This window comes from Heliconius melpomene, chromosome 13 (genome assembly GCF_056956725.1).
Source record: "Heliconius melpomene rosina isolate 202511_hmr_F chromosome 13, ASM5695672v1, whole genome shotgun sequence".
In the NCBI taxonomy this organism is placed as follows: domain Eukaryota; kingdom Metazoa; phylum Arthropoda; class Insecta; order Lepidoptera; family Nymphalidae; genus Heliconius; species Heliconius melpomene.
In genome coordinates, this window is record NC_140401.1 from 18,652,194 (window position 1) to 18,668,824 (window position 16,631).

The 16,631-nt window shown below is 35.5% G+C and overlaps 1 protein-coding gene and 2 long non-coding RNA genes across 4 annotated transcripts; 1 reads left to right on the top strand and 2 right to left on the bottom strand.

Annotated features, from left to right (window-relative positions):
* The first annotated feature begins 6,183 nt into the window (after nucleotides 1-6,183).
* On the top strand, nucleotides 6,184-7,967 carry LOC146533270 (uncharacterized). Its single transcript, XR_014878620.1, has 2 exons — nucleotides 6,184-6,945; nucleotides 7,125-7,967. It is a non-coding gene; the product is annotated as an uncharacterized LOC146533270 (long non-coding RNA).
* LOC146533271 (uncharacterized) lies at nucleotides 7,964-9,683 on the bottom strand. Of its 2 annotated transcripts, none has more exons than XR_014878618.1 (3): nucleotides 9,252-9,683; nucleotides 8,961-9,081; nucleotides 7,964-8,687 (listed from the first exon to the last, which is right to left on the bottom strand). It is a non-coding gene; the product is annotated as an uncharacterized LOC146533271 (long non-coding RNA). The 2 variants fall into 2 exon arrangements; XR_014878619.1 differs by having other exon boundaries at nucleotides 9,015-9,081; nucleotides 9,252-9,678.
* A 1,833-nt stretch (nucleotides 9,684-11,516) lies between these two features.
* Nucleotides 11,517-15,130, bottom strand: LOC146533272 (uncharacterized). The gene has a single exon (XM_085195623.1). It carries the CDS (start codon nucleotides 13,308-13,310, stop codon nucleotides 11,991-11,993), a length of 1,320 nt encoding a protein of 439 aa, XP_085051749.1. The 5' UTR covers nucleotides 13,311-15,130; the 3' UTR covers nucleotides 11,517-11,990.
* Nucleotides 15,131-16,631: the final 1,501 nt, after the last annotated feature.

Consider the following 16,631-nt stretch of genomic DNA (forward strand, 5'->3'; position numbering starts at 1 on the left):
ATCTTTATTTATATGATGTGACGCTAATATATCCATTTTAATTTGTTCCGCATGGTCTTGGCACCATTTTAAACGCGATTTAAATTTTCTCCTAGCCTCACACATTCTCTGATAACAAGAACCATTTGACGGTCTTCCCTGCAACGACCATAGCTCAAATTGTAGCCTGGCATCCGTGTGAGCAGCAGCGACATGTTTATTCCAGCCTGGTACTACCCGCCGGCCACCCCTCCTGCGTACAAAGCTTATAATAGCAGATTCACTTAAAGCCACTACAATATTTGCATAAAAGTTATTTATGATAGTTCTGTGACTCGGATCATAGCATATAATGTCGCCACATTTACGAAGTTCATGTGGGAAATCGATGAGACTCAACTTTTTATTACATTCCTTTAGGTAAGTCTTAATTTGTTGCGGGTGCCTGTCACCCCACACAACTTTGTTGCATTTTAAACTAGATTGCATTTTTACTATTGGAATAACATTCAAATTACATTCAACAATTAATGGAAAGTGATCCGACCACGTCATATCATAGTTTACATACACCTTTTTAACTGTTTGAGCGGCTGCTTTGGTCACCACACAATGGTCGAGCCATCGCTTAGAGCCATGAGCTTCACTAATAAACGTGTAGGTATTAGAAACTGATTTTAACATTTCAAAGTCTATGCATAACCATTTTTGTTCATTACAAAAGGCCATAAGCTCGTCATAAAATCGCTCAACAGGGTGAGCGTTATAGTCACCAAAAATGTAAGCACAGTCCACATTAGAATTGTCTATTATTGCACTTACCGAGCTCAAAATATCCGTAAATTCCGTTAAATTAATCAGTGAATCCGTTGGCATATATAAACTCAATACTAATATTGTCCTTTGATTCAACACCATTTTCACTGCACACACACGTGAATTATTACACTGCACAATGGTTACATTTTGAAAAATCTTACGCCTCCACAGTAGGGCAACACCGCCATAAGGTCTACCACGCAGGATTCCCACCGAGGTATCAACAGCTGACACGCCTGTACAGCTGAACTCGTCACTGATGGTATTGAGATAAGGTATTTCATCTGGCAACAGCCATGTCTCCTGGAGAGCCACTACATCAGCTGTTTTGCATAAATCACGGATACTATCTATAGATCTTTTCACGTTCTTACAGTTAAATGTAGCAAACTTATAAATATTATTATTTTTATCCATTTTGTGATTTTATACTAGGGCCGATATTTTTACTCTGTGACACTTTAAAATTAATAAAGCGGCGAAAAATAACCCCTTTAGGCCACAAACTTTCATCCAAGAATAAAGAAACTTTACTTTGTAATACAAAAAATTTATATGCACTATATTCACATTCACGTCTTATAGATATTCTCTCAAGTTTAACGGTTTCCTGAGTTTTCTTATGTATGTACGTAGTAATATCCGATTCTGAAGTATTTTTATGAACGTTGGTAATAAACAGGGGTGTATACCGCTCTGCCGCTCTGAATTTTTCCTCTGCATCAACTACCACGCTCCCAGTTTTCCCTTCAATATGATTCCTTCTTTTCCGTCCTTTTTTATGAACTAGTTTCCACCCCTCATTCGAGTTGGGTTTCGCTTGCGCCTTTGTGACTATAGCATAAGACTTATTTTGCACTGTCTTATCGCATTCACTCAGCTGACAGTCTTTGTCGTCAAGTGACTCATCGCTTACCGATCGCACTAATACACTTTTGTTGATAATTGTTTTATTACTACCTCCCGCGGTTATATTATTTAATCTTTTGAAATTGAGATTTTCGTTTTCGTTACAGCTTATAGGCGACTCATCCACATTTATTAAGCCTATAGGACCGCTATCCCGGCACGCGCCCCTTTTAAGGTTGACATTGGCAGTAGAAACGCGGGGTGACGCACATTGTAACTCCAAAATATCCCTTTTTACAGCTTCCAAATGATCGATAGATACATAAGAGGACTTAATAATGTCAATCTCGCTGCGAACCAGCGCCAAATCCTTTAGGAGCTTGGATGTATCCAGGTGATCAAACAAAATAGGAGGTAGTTTTTCCAATTCTCTTGCTACGAATACTGGGAGTAGGTCAGGATCAGTTACTTTGATAAAGCTGATTATATCAAATAAAGCACGATTCCCTTTTCCCTTGCCTTTTCTAATCGTTTTACGTTGATCGGTTGGAACTGACTCAAAAAGTAACTCCTTTGACCTATTTATTTGTTCATTGGAGAACGTCGAAGCACATATCTTCACTAAGGTTTCTTCGTCAGCTATCGATATTTTATTTTGTAAATACGATAGCAGTTCGTCTATCACAATATTGCAACTGTTACATTTAATCGTACACGACATCGCACTTATTGTTGTATTCACTTAAGTGATACAAGTAAAAGCCTTTTTTTTGAAGTGCACTTGTTTCATATTATCACGTTTATTTAGTTACAATTTACTATACACGTTAGATGCCGCACGCGCACACGAGCGGTCAGCGTCAGTGTTATGCGACGACTGTGACGACTGTTCTATCCAATTATATTTTATTTTCAGAATCAGGTAATCCAATATTTAAATTTTTCCACTGAACAACCAGGGACATCACATTTTCCTGCAAATGTTATACCTGGACCATTGCAAAGAACGGTATTGACAAGTATTCAAATGGTAATTCAAGTATATTATTAATTGATACTGGTTCACTTGTAATGACAATATATTTAACTTAAAAACTTATCATAATAAATAGCCTATTTTATGGTAACAGTGAAAAAAACCTAAAACAGATAGATATACATGTAAAAATATTAAATATTAATTAACAGTTTTAAAACAATACGATAAATTTAACAAAATGCTAATAGTTTCAACTAAAATTACATTAATCTTAAACAATTTCTTTAATTTTCTCTTAATTGCTTAATCAAGAAGATTCATCTAACAATGATATGTTGATTTTAGTTTCTGTAACCTGACCTCTATTAACTCTTGTTATTTTCAGGATTGCTACCTGGAGAGGAAACAGTCACTGCAAATTTAGGATTTATATGGATAAATTGTTTAGCTGCTGAAATAGTGATTCTGCAGATCGTAAGCCACACCAACATGACTGACAATTCTTCATTTTAAGAAAATGTATGACTTTTTTAGCTCTCCCCAATGCAAGCTTTGTGATTCAGTTTTAAAATTTAAACATACCGATAATATATTATTGTACATTTTTATGGACTTCAAAGAATATGATAATGCTAAAAAGAAGTTAAACTATGTATCTGAAAAAATTTGTAAGATTTTATGTATTGAGAACTGTGCCACAATCTGCAATAATTTATACAAAACATTATCATATTCTTTAAACCTCAAAAAACTTGCAATCTGCAAATTGGAAAAAGATGTAAATTTTAGTTTTCTTGCCCAATGTGAGGAACATCTTAAAGAAAATGTAGATTTTATATGTAATAGTGTCTTCCACATAACAGTAAAAAGATTTTGTATAGTTAAAAATAAACATTTTGTTAAAAAGGAAAATGGATATATTAAAAATAAGTAATTGTATATTAATGTTAGATTTAATTTGACCAACACTGTATTAAGTTCATTATACCTACTTTATTAATTTTATCTTTGTCTGTAATTTTTTTTAAAAAATAAATTTAATAACACAACTAACCTATAAAATCAAGTACAGCTGCCCACAATCTTATAGGTTAATAAATATATAAATTATATATTTTTTGCAGATTATGTTCTATTTAACTTATAAAAATTAAAATTGTTATTTTAACATATAAGGGCAAGTTTGTCTTGTAGCAATGTTGTAATCTTTAGCAGTATATTTTAATTGTTTTGCATAAATACTGTAAATATCATTAAAACAAAAGTTAATAAGCAATAAAGAAAATGTAAAATGTTTATTAGTTTTATTTCTGCATTAATTTTTTATTATTGTACTATAAATTATTCAGACTCTTTCAAAACCATTTGGAAGTATTATTACATAATTTAAATAATAATACTTCCAAATGATTTTGAAAGAGTAATAATCCTGGCTTTTGAATAAAGATCGATTTAAAGCCAAATTTTGAATTTCGCGCAAATTGTGTTTCGTTGGGATTGCTAAGAGATGGCAGCAGCATCGTTTTGTCACCCATTTTTTAGTATGAAGTGAACATTCATTGAGTAAATGTGTTCTGTGAGTACAGTGCATTGTAATTAACATTATTGTATGAAATATTGCATTTGGAAGTGAATAAGTGTTTGGATTTCTACTCTTTTCGCTATACTTATTATCCTATATCTTATAAAACAAAGTCGCTTTTCGTGTCTGTCTGAACTTTCTAACTCTTCTTCTTCTAAACCACCCAACGGATTTTTATGCGGTTTTCACCATTAGGTCGAGTATTTCTCAGGGAAGGTTTATATATAGTTTATTATTTGTACATTCTTATGTAAATTAACATAAATACGATAAATGTGTCTAAAGTCCTACCCGTTGAGACACTTTCGCGCATGCGCTGCTTTCATGGTAAGTACTACATGAAAATAATATACTGGAGTATTGTTCCTCTTAATAAGATCTACAAAAAAGTCCGCGACAGCATATTTTTATCTTTTAAGGTTAACGTGTAGTGATCATACTTCTGTCTAAAAATAGTAATTTCAATATATTTTTTATTGTGAGGGATATTTTTCCATAATGGTATTAATCTTTATCCTTTAAAATACTTTATTAATTTTCTACGTTAAATGAAGATAAAATTTACTTTTTACACTATTTCGAAATTGCGAATAGTTTTAGAGAAAAACGCATTTAATTGTTAACACATCACGCCGTTGACACCTCAGCTGTATCGAGTCGTGTTTTACTTATCCCTTACTCTCAGTATAAAACTGTCTTTTACTGTTTTTTCATTTTAATAAGTACTTTAGAAGTTGTTACAATATCAAAACACCCTTGCTGCGAAACGCGCCCCGCGACGTTTTGCTTATACAAGCGCGTCATGAGCAGTCATCGGTGGTTCAGTGGTAGAATGCTCGCATGCCACGCGGGCCCGGGTTCGATTCCCGGCCAATGCATTCTATTTAATTTTCCTCACAGGCAGCCACGTAGTGCTTGCTTTTCATCAGGGACAGAATACCCTCTTCAGCATTAACCACAAGCTCGAAAAAAAAAACCCGCCCGCTATAGAGCCATAGCAACGAAGATTTAGATGCGTTTGCACGTATTAGATAATTGGAGTTGAATGTATTATTTCAGCGCGATATATTTGATTTCATATTTTTTGTAGTAGTTATTAGTAGGTAGGTTTTCGTTTATAATTTCTTCCGTTTAAAAATAGTCATTTAACTATCTAAAAATAGTCATTTAAATATATTTTAATAAGTACTTGAAATGATTAGTAGCACAGATTTAAAATTACGGTACCTACTAAAAATCCTTGCCGAGTGAAATAATTGGCAAACACTTATTGAAACTACGAAAATTCGGGTTGCATTAGAGTTTAATTAATTTTCACATTATCTTAAGTGCTTTGCAAACATACATTATATGAATAATCCAGTAGTAAAAGCGGGCGAAGCCGCAAGGGGGTCGCTAGTTATATCATAAATTAATATTCAAATAGTTACTGTAGCATTAAAAGATTGCTTATTGTAATAATATAATTTGAAGATTGATTATTGTAATAATATGTTAGGCCGGAAATTAAATACTATGGACAACGGAAACCGCTCAACAAAATGTAGATTATTAATTAGCAATGTATATTATTAATTATAAATATAAATTATCAACTATAAATAAAGATTAATCATTGTATAATCAGTTGAGTATTATTTATTTATGAGTAGGCAAAAATCTTAATAGTTCAGCCAAGTCGACTTAAGATTAGCCACATAATCAATTATCCGAATGGTCGAGGTTATGTGGAAGAGCACGAGTAGTGCATCTGACCACGCCAGAGCCTCAACTCTAAGTAGATAATTATAAGAAAGTCTTAACTACATTTATAATCAAGATAGTCGAGGTGAAGCGAACAACGTCCGTGCACCGTGCAGTTGCTTTCGTACGACTGTCAGCGGCCGGCGCCACGTCAGTGACAAGCAACGCCATAGTGTTGTTAGTGCTTTGTAACACATATTTCAATTAAATTGTACAATGTTGTATCCTTTACGTCACGGAAAGACTTAAAACGAAATCGAACACGAAATCTTTAAAAATTAATGAAGTTGATAAAATATATTAATACCTGTAAATAAAAACGCCACAGTGCGACTAAAGTATGGCTCTTCAATTAAATAATTAACAAAGAAAGTTAGACAAATAATAGTTATTAGGTAACAATTTATTTAAATGTTATCCAAAAGTAGCAACCTGATTTGGAATATGGATTTAGGGAACGCTTACGCATGCGCTTATTTGGCAGCGTAAAGAACTTTATAAGAAGGGATACAAGACATGTTTATAGAATACTAGCGGCCCGCTCGCGGTTTCACCCGCGTGAACTATGTTATTATTAATTTCTGTCTTCATGACTACGTCCTAGTGACGTCTATGCAAAATTTGAGACTTCTAGCATTTGTAGTAACGAAGTTTCATACAAACTTTCGACCCAAAAAACAACCCCTTAGAAATCGAATATTGCAAATTCCCGTCTTAGCGAGCACCTACGTCCTATAAGTAACTCCTATGCAAAATTTGAGATTCCTAGCACATGTAGTTTCTGAGATTTCGTGATGAGTGAGTGACCTTTCGATTTTATATATATAGATTAAGGTAACTAACTTTTTAACCCTAGATAGATAACCTACGTCGAATCGACGTAATCGATTTTGAAAAATTGATATAACTCGTTTGTTTTTCACGTCACTAAACTGGCCGTTCCTGTCAAGTCATTCGGCCGTCGAAGCTTGCAGGACACACCTGTATTCCTCCGGTAAGTGCAATACTTTCGTCAATATTTACCTACCTTACGTCGAAATGACGTATGGTTATCTTTAGTGTTAGTTTTTAGATTTTTAGGAAAATTTGTTATTGCGACTTTTTTCAGAATAATATTATTTTATATTATTCTTATTATTTTATATTTTATAATTATTTTTTTACTTGTTACAGCTCCCGACAAAAAAAACATTATACCGTCACATAATCATGTAAACGATGCAAAAATCATGTGTTGCATGAAACGAGCGATGCAGAGATTCAGGGGACGGACAGTGAAACTGAAGACAATTTATTAAATGACGAAGTACAGAGTGATGCTGTAGACTATGAGGTGAGTGGTCCACCAGTAGTAAACACATTGCATACTGAAGATGCGTCTGAAAATAACCCTGAAACTCCTGAAAGTGCTTCGGCAAGTATGCCGATTGTCATGCCACAGCGTCAAACGATCATCGTTGGACAGCCACTAAAGGCAGAACAAGTGGAAGAATATCATCTGCTAATATTATACGGACATCAAATGGTCCCACTCGGACGAATAAATGCCCTTATGAGCCTTTAGAATGTTTCAGTACATTTATTACTGATGACATTGTGGAGGAGATAACAAAATGGACCAACGCAGAAATCCCGCTGAAGATTGAAAATCCTGATGTAAAAGCCAGCTCCCACAGAACTCGAAGGTGTATCTGAGCTAAAGAAAAGAAAATATTGTGCCTTTTGTCTATCAAAAATTAGAAGGATGACAAAGACTATGTGCGGCAACTGTAAAAAACCCATTTGTGGAGAGCACAAGTCCAGCGCCTGCCCTAAGTGTCTTTGAGACGGAAATTAATAAAAAATATATATTTAATTAGGTTTCTAATATTATATAGTTTATAAAAAATTGATTTTAAAAAGTTTATGTCTCAAATTATAAAACTGACGGAGAGATTCCTAAATGTTTAAGTTTTATAAAGTAAGAAGTACCTCCTTTCGTTCCTTTTTATTTTTTCTAATAAAAATATAAATAAACTCTGTTTTTTATTTATTCAGAATATAATTACATACATTAAGATATAATATCATATTCATAAACCTAGGATATACATAATCCAAAATATGCTCACTCAAACATTCGCACGTTGAATCGACGTATAGTTATAGTATCTTTAGTGTGCAGTTAAATATGGTTATCTATCTAGGGTTAAATGACTAAAATAATGTTGTACGCTACGGACAATGTGCGTAGTTCCTCATACAGTGTACTTTTTATTTAATCATTCTATAACCTATCTCAATAGAGACAATATCCAGAGACTATAGAGTTCTACAGATGTCGCCACTCGCCACTTGTTTGACATTTGTGCGACGTAGTGACGTATGACGTAGTGTAGTAGATAAATAAAAGACCGACAGTATGAAGCTTTATTTCTACAAATTGTACAATGTTTATGCTTTAAAAATACTATTACATTTTAAAACAAAATATATTCAAAGTATTTTTTACTAATACATGACGTTTGATGAATCTGAATATTTCTTATTAAGTAAATAAAACAAAGATTTTTACAATTATATACTAAACAATATTAAAACTTGGGTAATGACAAAGTACATCATCTTTATAGTATTCAAAATTATTAAAGGAATTATTTAATAATATTATATTAAATCAAGCAAATGTTGAATAATCTTCTTATTATTCTTTCTATTACCTTCTTATTATGGTAACAATGATTCCCGGGATGAAGCCTAAATATTAGGGAAAAAAAAAGAAATATTTAATATATTTCAAAACTTGTCACTTCCTATTTTAGATTTTTTTATAATAATGTAAACATTGTAAACTAAACAATATAAACCTATTTTCATATAGCTATACATGTTTTAGCCATAATGATGAGAAGACAGGCATTCTTGATAATTACATTAATATGATTCTAATGGACTAACTTCAATGTAAAATAAATATTTTTGATAGTTTATGAATAACAGACAAAGAGATATTAATAAAGTTACTTTTACCTTGCAGGAAACATTCTGTGGTTATTTTAAGCATTTAAATGTTTATTTAAATACCTGGATAATGTCCTATCATGCTGAGAATGCTGTACTTCTAATAAATCTGACCTCATCAGTGAATACCCTAAAAAATGTACAAAATTATTATGATTTTCATCATAAGTAAACTTTTTTTATTTTAACTGTATAGAATATAGATACTTCTATAAGATTAGAGATAGTAATCATTGTATATTTTAAAGTAAATAAAATTCATAAGAAATACATGTTTATTATAATACTAGTAGAACATACCACTTATGTTTTCTTCAATAAAAGAGATTATTAAGTGTATGGAGTTTTGTACCCATTATTTTACTTAGATTTAGAATTATTTAAAAGATTTTTTTTGTATAGAATATTTTAACATACTTGAACAATGCACTAAGTACACTAAACTTTAAGTTTCACTTCGATAATAATTTGAGACGTGATAGTCTTAAATTTTTCATATAATGGAATTAAAATATATTTAACAAAATACATCTTGTTTAACTTTCACTAACAAACTAAAATAATAAGAAAAAAATGATTGATATGCACTATTTATCTCTAATTATTTACTAAACACAATCTCGAATAAAACACCAGTGTTTGACGGCTGTCAACTTTAATCATATTGCGTAATATAAACTAAGTATCTCCAATACGCCATCTTGTATAAAAAAACTTATTTGTTTGCAATATCGCCCTTGCAGATTCATACTTGAACGGATACTAAAAACTTCCATATAATACTAATAGATGGCAATGAATCAACATTATAAAAAATAATACGAAATTCTTTAATAATTTTACAAAATTAAAAATTAAAAATCAAATATAATAGATAATCATTTTTTTAATTTAATTCTAATAAAATCAACAAATGTTTTAATCGAAATTGCAATAATTTTTTTTTGTTTATTATATATTTTTTTAATTCGTATAATTTTCATGTTATATTGAAATCTGTTTTTGTTTTCGTTTTCGTTTAGGTTTAGGTTTAGGTTTAGGTTTAGGTTTAGGTTTAGGTTTAGGTTTAGGTTTAGGTTTAGGTTTAGGTTTAGGTTTAGGTTTAGGTTTAGGTTTAGGTTTAGGTTTAGGTTTAGGTTTAGGTTTAGGTTTAGGTTTAGGTTTAGGTTTAGGTTTAGGTTTAGGTTTAGGTTTAGGTTTAGGTTTAGGTTTAGGTTTAGGTTTAGGTTTAGGTTTAGGTTTAGGTTTAGGTTTAGGTTTAGGTTTAGGTTTAGGTTTAGGTTTAGGTTTAGGTTTAGGTTTAGGTTTAGGTTTAGGTTTAGGTTTAGGTTTAGGTTTAGGTTTAGGTTTAGGTTTAGGTTTAGGTTTAGGTTTAGGTTTAGGTTTAGGTTTAGGTTTAGGTTTAGGTTTAGGTTTAGGTTTAGGTTTAGGTTTAGGTTTAGGTTTAGGTTTAGGTTTAGGTTTAGGTTTAGGTTTAGGTTTAGGTTTAGGTTTAGGTTTAGGTTTAGGTTTAGGTTTAGGTTTAGGTTTAGGTTTAGGTTTAGGTTTAGGTTTAGGTTTAGGTTTAGGTTTAGGTTTAGGTTTAGGTTTAGGTTTAGGTTTAGGTTTAGGTTTAGGTTTAGGTTTAGGTTTAGGTTTAGGTTTAGGTTTAGGTTTAGGTTTAGGTTAGGTTAGGTTAGGTTAGGTTAGGTTAGGTTAGGTTAGGTTAGGTTAGGTTAGGTTAGGTTAGGTTAGGTTAGGTTAGGTTAGGTTAGGTTTTTTTTTTTTTTTTTTTTTTTTATTTACAATGAACCAGTGATCCCCTAGCTTGACCAGGGCCATTTTACATCTAACTTTTATTTAGTGAGGCTTTTCTTTTTGGAAAGATAGGCTGTCTACTTGGTGCTTTTTATTTTGCACAATACTTATTTTCTAGTTTATAATTACATTTTTATAGGTTTTAATAAGTACACTAAGTGCGGTTTAATTTTATACATTTTCCACAATACTTATTATCTAATTTATACCTACATTTTTTGATTTTATTTATACATTAGTGACGGTTTTTATTATATACAATATTATTCAATAAAGGTTCTATTTAATGCATATTACTTGCTATCTAGTGTTTATATCTGGTAGATATAACCGTCAGGTTATATCTGCTATATAAAGTTTCTTATACTTAGTTTTTATAACTTAACGTCGGAGTACAGGATTGTTTTTTTTTTTTTTTTTTATTTTTAATTTTTTTTTTTTTTTTTTTTTTTTTTTATTTATAATTTTTTTTTTTTTTATTGCATATGTGCTATATACAATTAGTATATCAAATATACTTTTCTTTTTATTGTGGTTTTTTTTTTTTTTTTTTTAAACTATATTTTTTACCTGTTTTTCCTCTTTGTCTGCTATAATACACTTTATAATATGCATACAAATTCCTATTCCTATAACTATGTCTATATTTACAATTATTTTTTGTCGGCATATTGTGAGGGTTTGATTCAGTATGAATCTCCTCCTCCATATGATTCTGGGTGTTCTGTTTTGGTTTGATGCGAGTGTAAATGAGTGTGTGGGTCGCGTAGGTGTTTTTAAAGTGTACTATTGTTATTCCCCAGTTGCTCCAGGCGTTTGCATCCCCCCCGCGGATAATGTCTACATCTCCCAAAATGTTTATAATGTGGCCCACGTGCCAGATGTTCGATTTCGTGTCCTGATTGCGTTTGAGGCATACAGGGGTCACCCCCAGGGTCCGTGCGTCGGTCCTGAGGGTTGCGGTAGCGATGGTCTCGGCGGTGGGTTTCATTATTGTCGTCGAACACCACCACCGAGCCCTTGACCGGTTTGGTACTGTTTAATATCTTTTGTATTATTTGGTACCCCGGTCTGCGCTTTACGCACCCCTCAGCACCGACGCACGGCTTCCGGATCAACTCCTCGCTGGCCTTCCTCCCTTCCGCTTCGAGTATAAACTCCTGGAAGGCCAGCTTACTCCCCTGCGACTTGGACAGTGTAAACTTGAACATTTTGGTATTATCCTGCTCGCCCGGAGCAACCTTAGCAGTACGCCACCGATGATCTGGCCAGCCTATCCCACCGCCTCCTTACGGGGCAGCTGTCATCAAAGCTGTTATGGTCCGCTCTGTCCAGTTTTGCCAGCGTGCAGTTGTGGCAAGCTGGTTCGCCTCCGGCCAATCTGATCGGACACTCTGCTCTCAGATGTGGTCCGGCACAGTGACTGCATTTATCCACGGTCTCGGTGCACAGCCTTCGGCCATGGCCGTACCCCAGGCATCGTGAGCACTGGATCAGGGGGGTCTGGTCTTTCACAGTGACCCGTTGCAGGTCAATGTGGACCTTTCCTGCTTCCGTCAGCGCTATCCACACCTGTGGTGATACCTGGAGTACGACATGGCTTTCTAGCTGGTTCCGAGCCCGTCGTCGATATCTAATGCTTGTCCGGTAGTCGCCCTCGTTTATATGCCCCGTTAGGTGCTCGTTCTGGACTTTCAGAGCGCTCAGTATGTCCTCGTCGGTATTATATGACAGGACATTTTTGATTATTATGAGCGGATCTTTATTTAGCTTCGGCTCCACTTTCAGTCCAGGTTGCCCAGAATTTAATTTTGCTTTTATCTTTTCCAGGTCGGCTTTACTTGAGCATCCTACGACCACCTTCTGGTCCCTGGCCTTTCTCAATCTGTCCACCCTGATGCCCGTCGTTCTCGCCTCAACAGCAGCGCGGATCTTGTTTATTACATCCTCGCTGCTGTCCTTGGCGTCGTCGGACGACACGACAACAGAGTAGACCGAAGGATCGGCCGGGCCCCCAGCGGTCAGAGGGGTGCTGTTTGTGGCTGCTTTCTCCGCGTAAGTCGCTGTCTCTTTCTGGTCTTTCCTTCTAATCTCCTCTTCCAATTTTCCCATCTCCTGTCTCATTAACTTGATATCCTCTCTTGTTTCCTTTGTCATCTCCTTCTGCTCTTTTATTTCCTCAATTAGGTCCTTGTTTGAACCACTTTCCAGCTTTACGGTAAGCTGGTGGACTTTAGTGTTTAGGAGGAGCCTTTCCTCATTTAAATTTAATACGATTTCGTACATCCTACCTAAATTCTCGATGACCGTCTCCTTTATTATTGTCTTTATATTTCCAGACTGCTCGAGGTGCATCTTCGCCTCCTGATACAGCCGGTTTGCGGTTCTCCTCATGTTTTCAAGCTCCCCTTCTGGAGGGGGTTGACCCGCTTGGATATCCTTCGACGGAGCGGGTACTTTTGGTACCACTCTTTTCCTACTCTCTAACTCTATCCTTTTTTTCTCCGCAGATTTTGCAGGACCGGCAGCGCCCGCGACCTTGGATCCGCCTTTGCTGGACATCTTGGAGGTAAGTATGTTAAGGTAAGTATATGTATTTATTTATTTGAGTTTAAATTTAATTTAATTTAATTATTGTGTGTATATAGAACCTAACTCAAACTCAAACCAGTCAGTTTGTAAATATTAAATGTTTTTGTCAAAAGTATATATCTCTATGTATATCTCTATGTTTGTATCAATTTGTATATATCTGTGTGTATATATTTAGTCAAAGTATGTATATGTCTGTGTTACAATAACTTGTCAAAATATATGTAAAGAATGTAAGTTTATATTAAACTTGTCTCAAGATTTAATCAATTTTACAGAATAAAAATATGTATATTTATACACTTTGTCCGAGATGGTCACAACAGAGAATTAAAGGAACGAAAGAAAATAAAATAATAAATTTTTAGATACTCAATATCCAGTCTTAATTTTAAAGTGCAGTGGTGTAAATAGCCACTACCGTCTCCTACACTATACTTAATATCTAGGTACTTCTCTAATTTATATCTAAAAATTTTTTTTTTATTTTTCCTATAAAATAATTATATAAGAAAATGTAGTGGTGTAGAAAGCCACTGCCGTCCCCTAGACTATACTTACTAGCTATGTGCTTAGTCTAATTATATCTAAAAAATAAAAAATATTTAATAAAAAATTTACAAAAATATTAAGTAAAATGTGAAAAAGTGAATCTTATTTGTTCTAGTACTCTGTGTACAAACCACAGTATGTTAATTACAATTTTATGTTTACGTAAGTGGATTCCGAAAAAAACTTTTTTGTTTATGGACCGATTTTTATGAAACTTTTTTCAGTTTGTAGGTCTCCACTAAAAAATGATCCCCACCAAAAATCACGTCGATCCGGTTTTTGGAAGTCAAAGTTTTTACAAAGTTTCTCCTTTAACACTTTGTTCTAAAAATAGAACAAAAACTGGCGCTACGACCAAAGTTGTTACTTTTTTTGTAACTCAAAAACTACTATTTGGAAAAATCTGAAATTTTCAGGGTATATTCTTAAGGAGTGCTGCTAAAATATTATACAAAAATATTTAGGGGTAACCACTGAAAATGTTTTGGAAAGTGGCGTACAAATTTGGAAAAGTAAATTTCAATAAATTAAAATAGTTTTTTCTAAATAACTTGCTCTGTAGGATCCGGATCTTCGATCTTCTTTCAGGGGTGTCCAGGGGAAGTGAGTCCGCGTCGAAAGACACCTTGGGTGTCCCTCTCCGACTCTCCGTTTGGAAAATAGCCGCCACGTGCTTTTTGGATAAACTCCAATATCTCCGGGATGCGCGGGGGAAAAAATCCCAGATTTTGTGGGGACCTGGGGGGTCACCCAGCACACAGGGGGGGAAAATAAAAAAGGGGGGGTACCGCTCTAAAAACGGCGCCGCACGCCCTTTTGTCTAAAACCACGTGGTTTTTCTGGAGTTTTCGTAGAAAAACCCCTCTAACTTAGGTTCCCACACTCGGATTTTCACAAAAAATGCTTGGTTTAGAGGAATACTTCCCAGCCCATCCCCATAAGGTCAGGCTTGTCACTGGCTACACTGTAAGTATTTTCAAAAGTAATTTTTAAAACTAAAAAGTGTCTTTTTTCACGAAGAATGTACAGTTTTTAAATGTTTATGGTCACTCGCACTTGTCCAAAAATAACTTTTTTGGTACCGTCAGATAGAGTACACTTCCGCGCAACTTTTAGTGTCACTTTCACTATTATCGCACTTGTATATCCGGAGTTATGAATTTTTCCGTCCGAAAAATCTTGTTTTGGTAGTCTAGGGAGCCGCGTTCGCGTGTGTTCGCTGCGAGGGCTCAACCGGGACTGGGGTTAGGTTAGGTTAGGTTTTTATTTTTTTTTTTTTTTTTTTATTGTCTTCTGGCAACCTCCATCATGGGGAACGGAGACTTTTGATGCGAACGTTTTATTCTTTTTCTCATGTTTTTGTTTGAAATTTATGTTTTAAGGGGACACACTACTTTGTTGAGGTAATTTTACTGGGCTATGTTTACAGTTTGCCTTTCCTTGTACATTTTCTTTCGATCTGATTTTAAAATGAGCTTAATTTAAAAACTAATACTGCTTTCTTAACTTTTGTCAATTTGGAATACGTTAATAAATATACTTTTGCGAAATGAGGATTTTAATATTTTACATTATTGCTAAATAGGTTTGTAAATTTACTTTTGACGGCATTTTGATTTAGCTTTTAGATGCGCTTGCACCTTAGTAAGAGCCTGTCTGGCGCATTGGTATTTTGTCGCTGCCACCCGTGTATACCATTTTCCAGAATGTGCTAGGGACACATTCTGGTCAGGAGTCATATTATCCATTCTGGTGTGTACCGGGGGTTGAGGGCTACATCTTGCCAGACGGCTCTTGCGGCGTTTGAGTGGGCAACCTGTTGCGTTGCATACGGCCTGGATTTCTGCCCATGTTAATGTGCTGATGAAATTCAGGCACGTATGTTCCGCCGGGTGTGCGTTCACAGGCGCATGGTGCACTCGCTTCGTCTCGCCAACATATTCCACCGCCGCAACTTCAGCAGTAAGCCACGCTTGAGCGAGCCAAGGATTCCCACCGCTTCCGGACAAGACAGTCCTCGCTGAAGGCGTTGTGATCTGTACGGTCAATCTTAGCCCTAATGCAGTTCTTGCAAGTAGGGGTAACATTGACCGACAGCGTTTCACAGGCTGCCTTTAGATGTGGGCCCCCACAGTGGCTACAGACGTCCGCCTCCTCAGTGCAGTACCTTTTCGTGTGGCCATATGCCAAACACCGGGAGCACTGCACTAGGGGCGACTGGTCCAAGACCCTGACCCTCTGCAGGTCCACTCTTAGAGCTCCTAGTTCTGTCGCTCTTCTCCATATAATGGGGGAAACCGACAGCACCAGGTGGCTCGTGTGGGGGTTCCTCGCCTTTTTGCGGAACCTGACTTGGATCCTGTCGTCCTCCGCGCCGAGACCGTCGAACACCTCCCGGTTTTGTTTCCTGAGAGCCTGGAGTACCTCCTCGTCTGAGTTGATGTTCAACAGGTCTCTCAGGACGATCATTGGATCTCGGTTCCTGACGTCCTCGACGCGGAGGCGACCGGCTTCCAGTCGCTCTCGGGCCTTGTCCCTGTCTTCCACGGTAGGGCAGCCAAGGACTATCCTCGCGTCCTTAGCTTTCCGGACCTTTTCCACCCTTATCCAACCCTCTTTTGCGTCCACCGCCTTGCGGACTCGCTCCAGGACCTCCTCCCCTGTCTCCAATACATCGTCCGAGGAGACGATGATGGAGTGCAGGGCAGGTTGCACCGGCTTCGGCTTGGACGCAAGTGC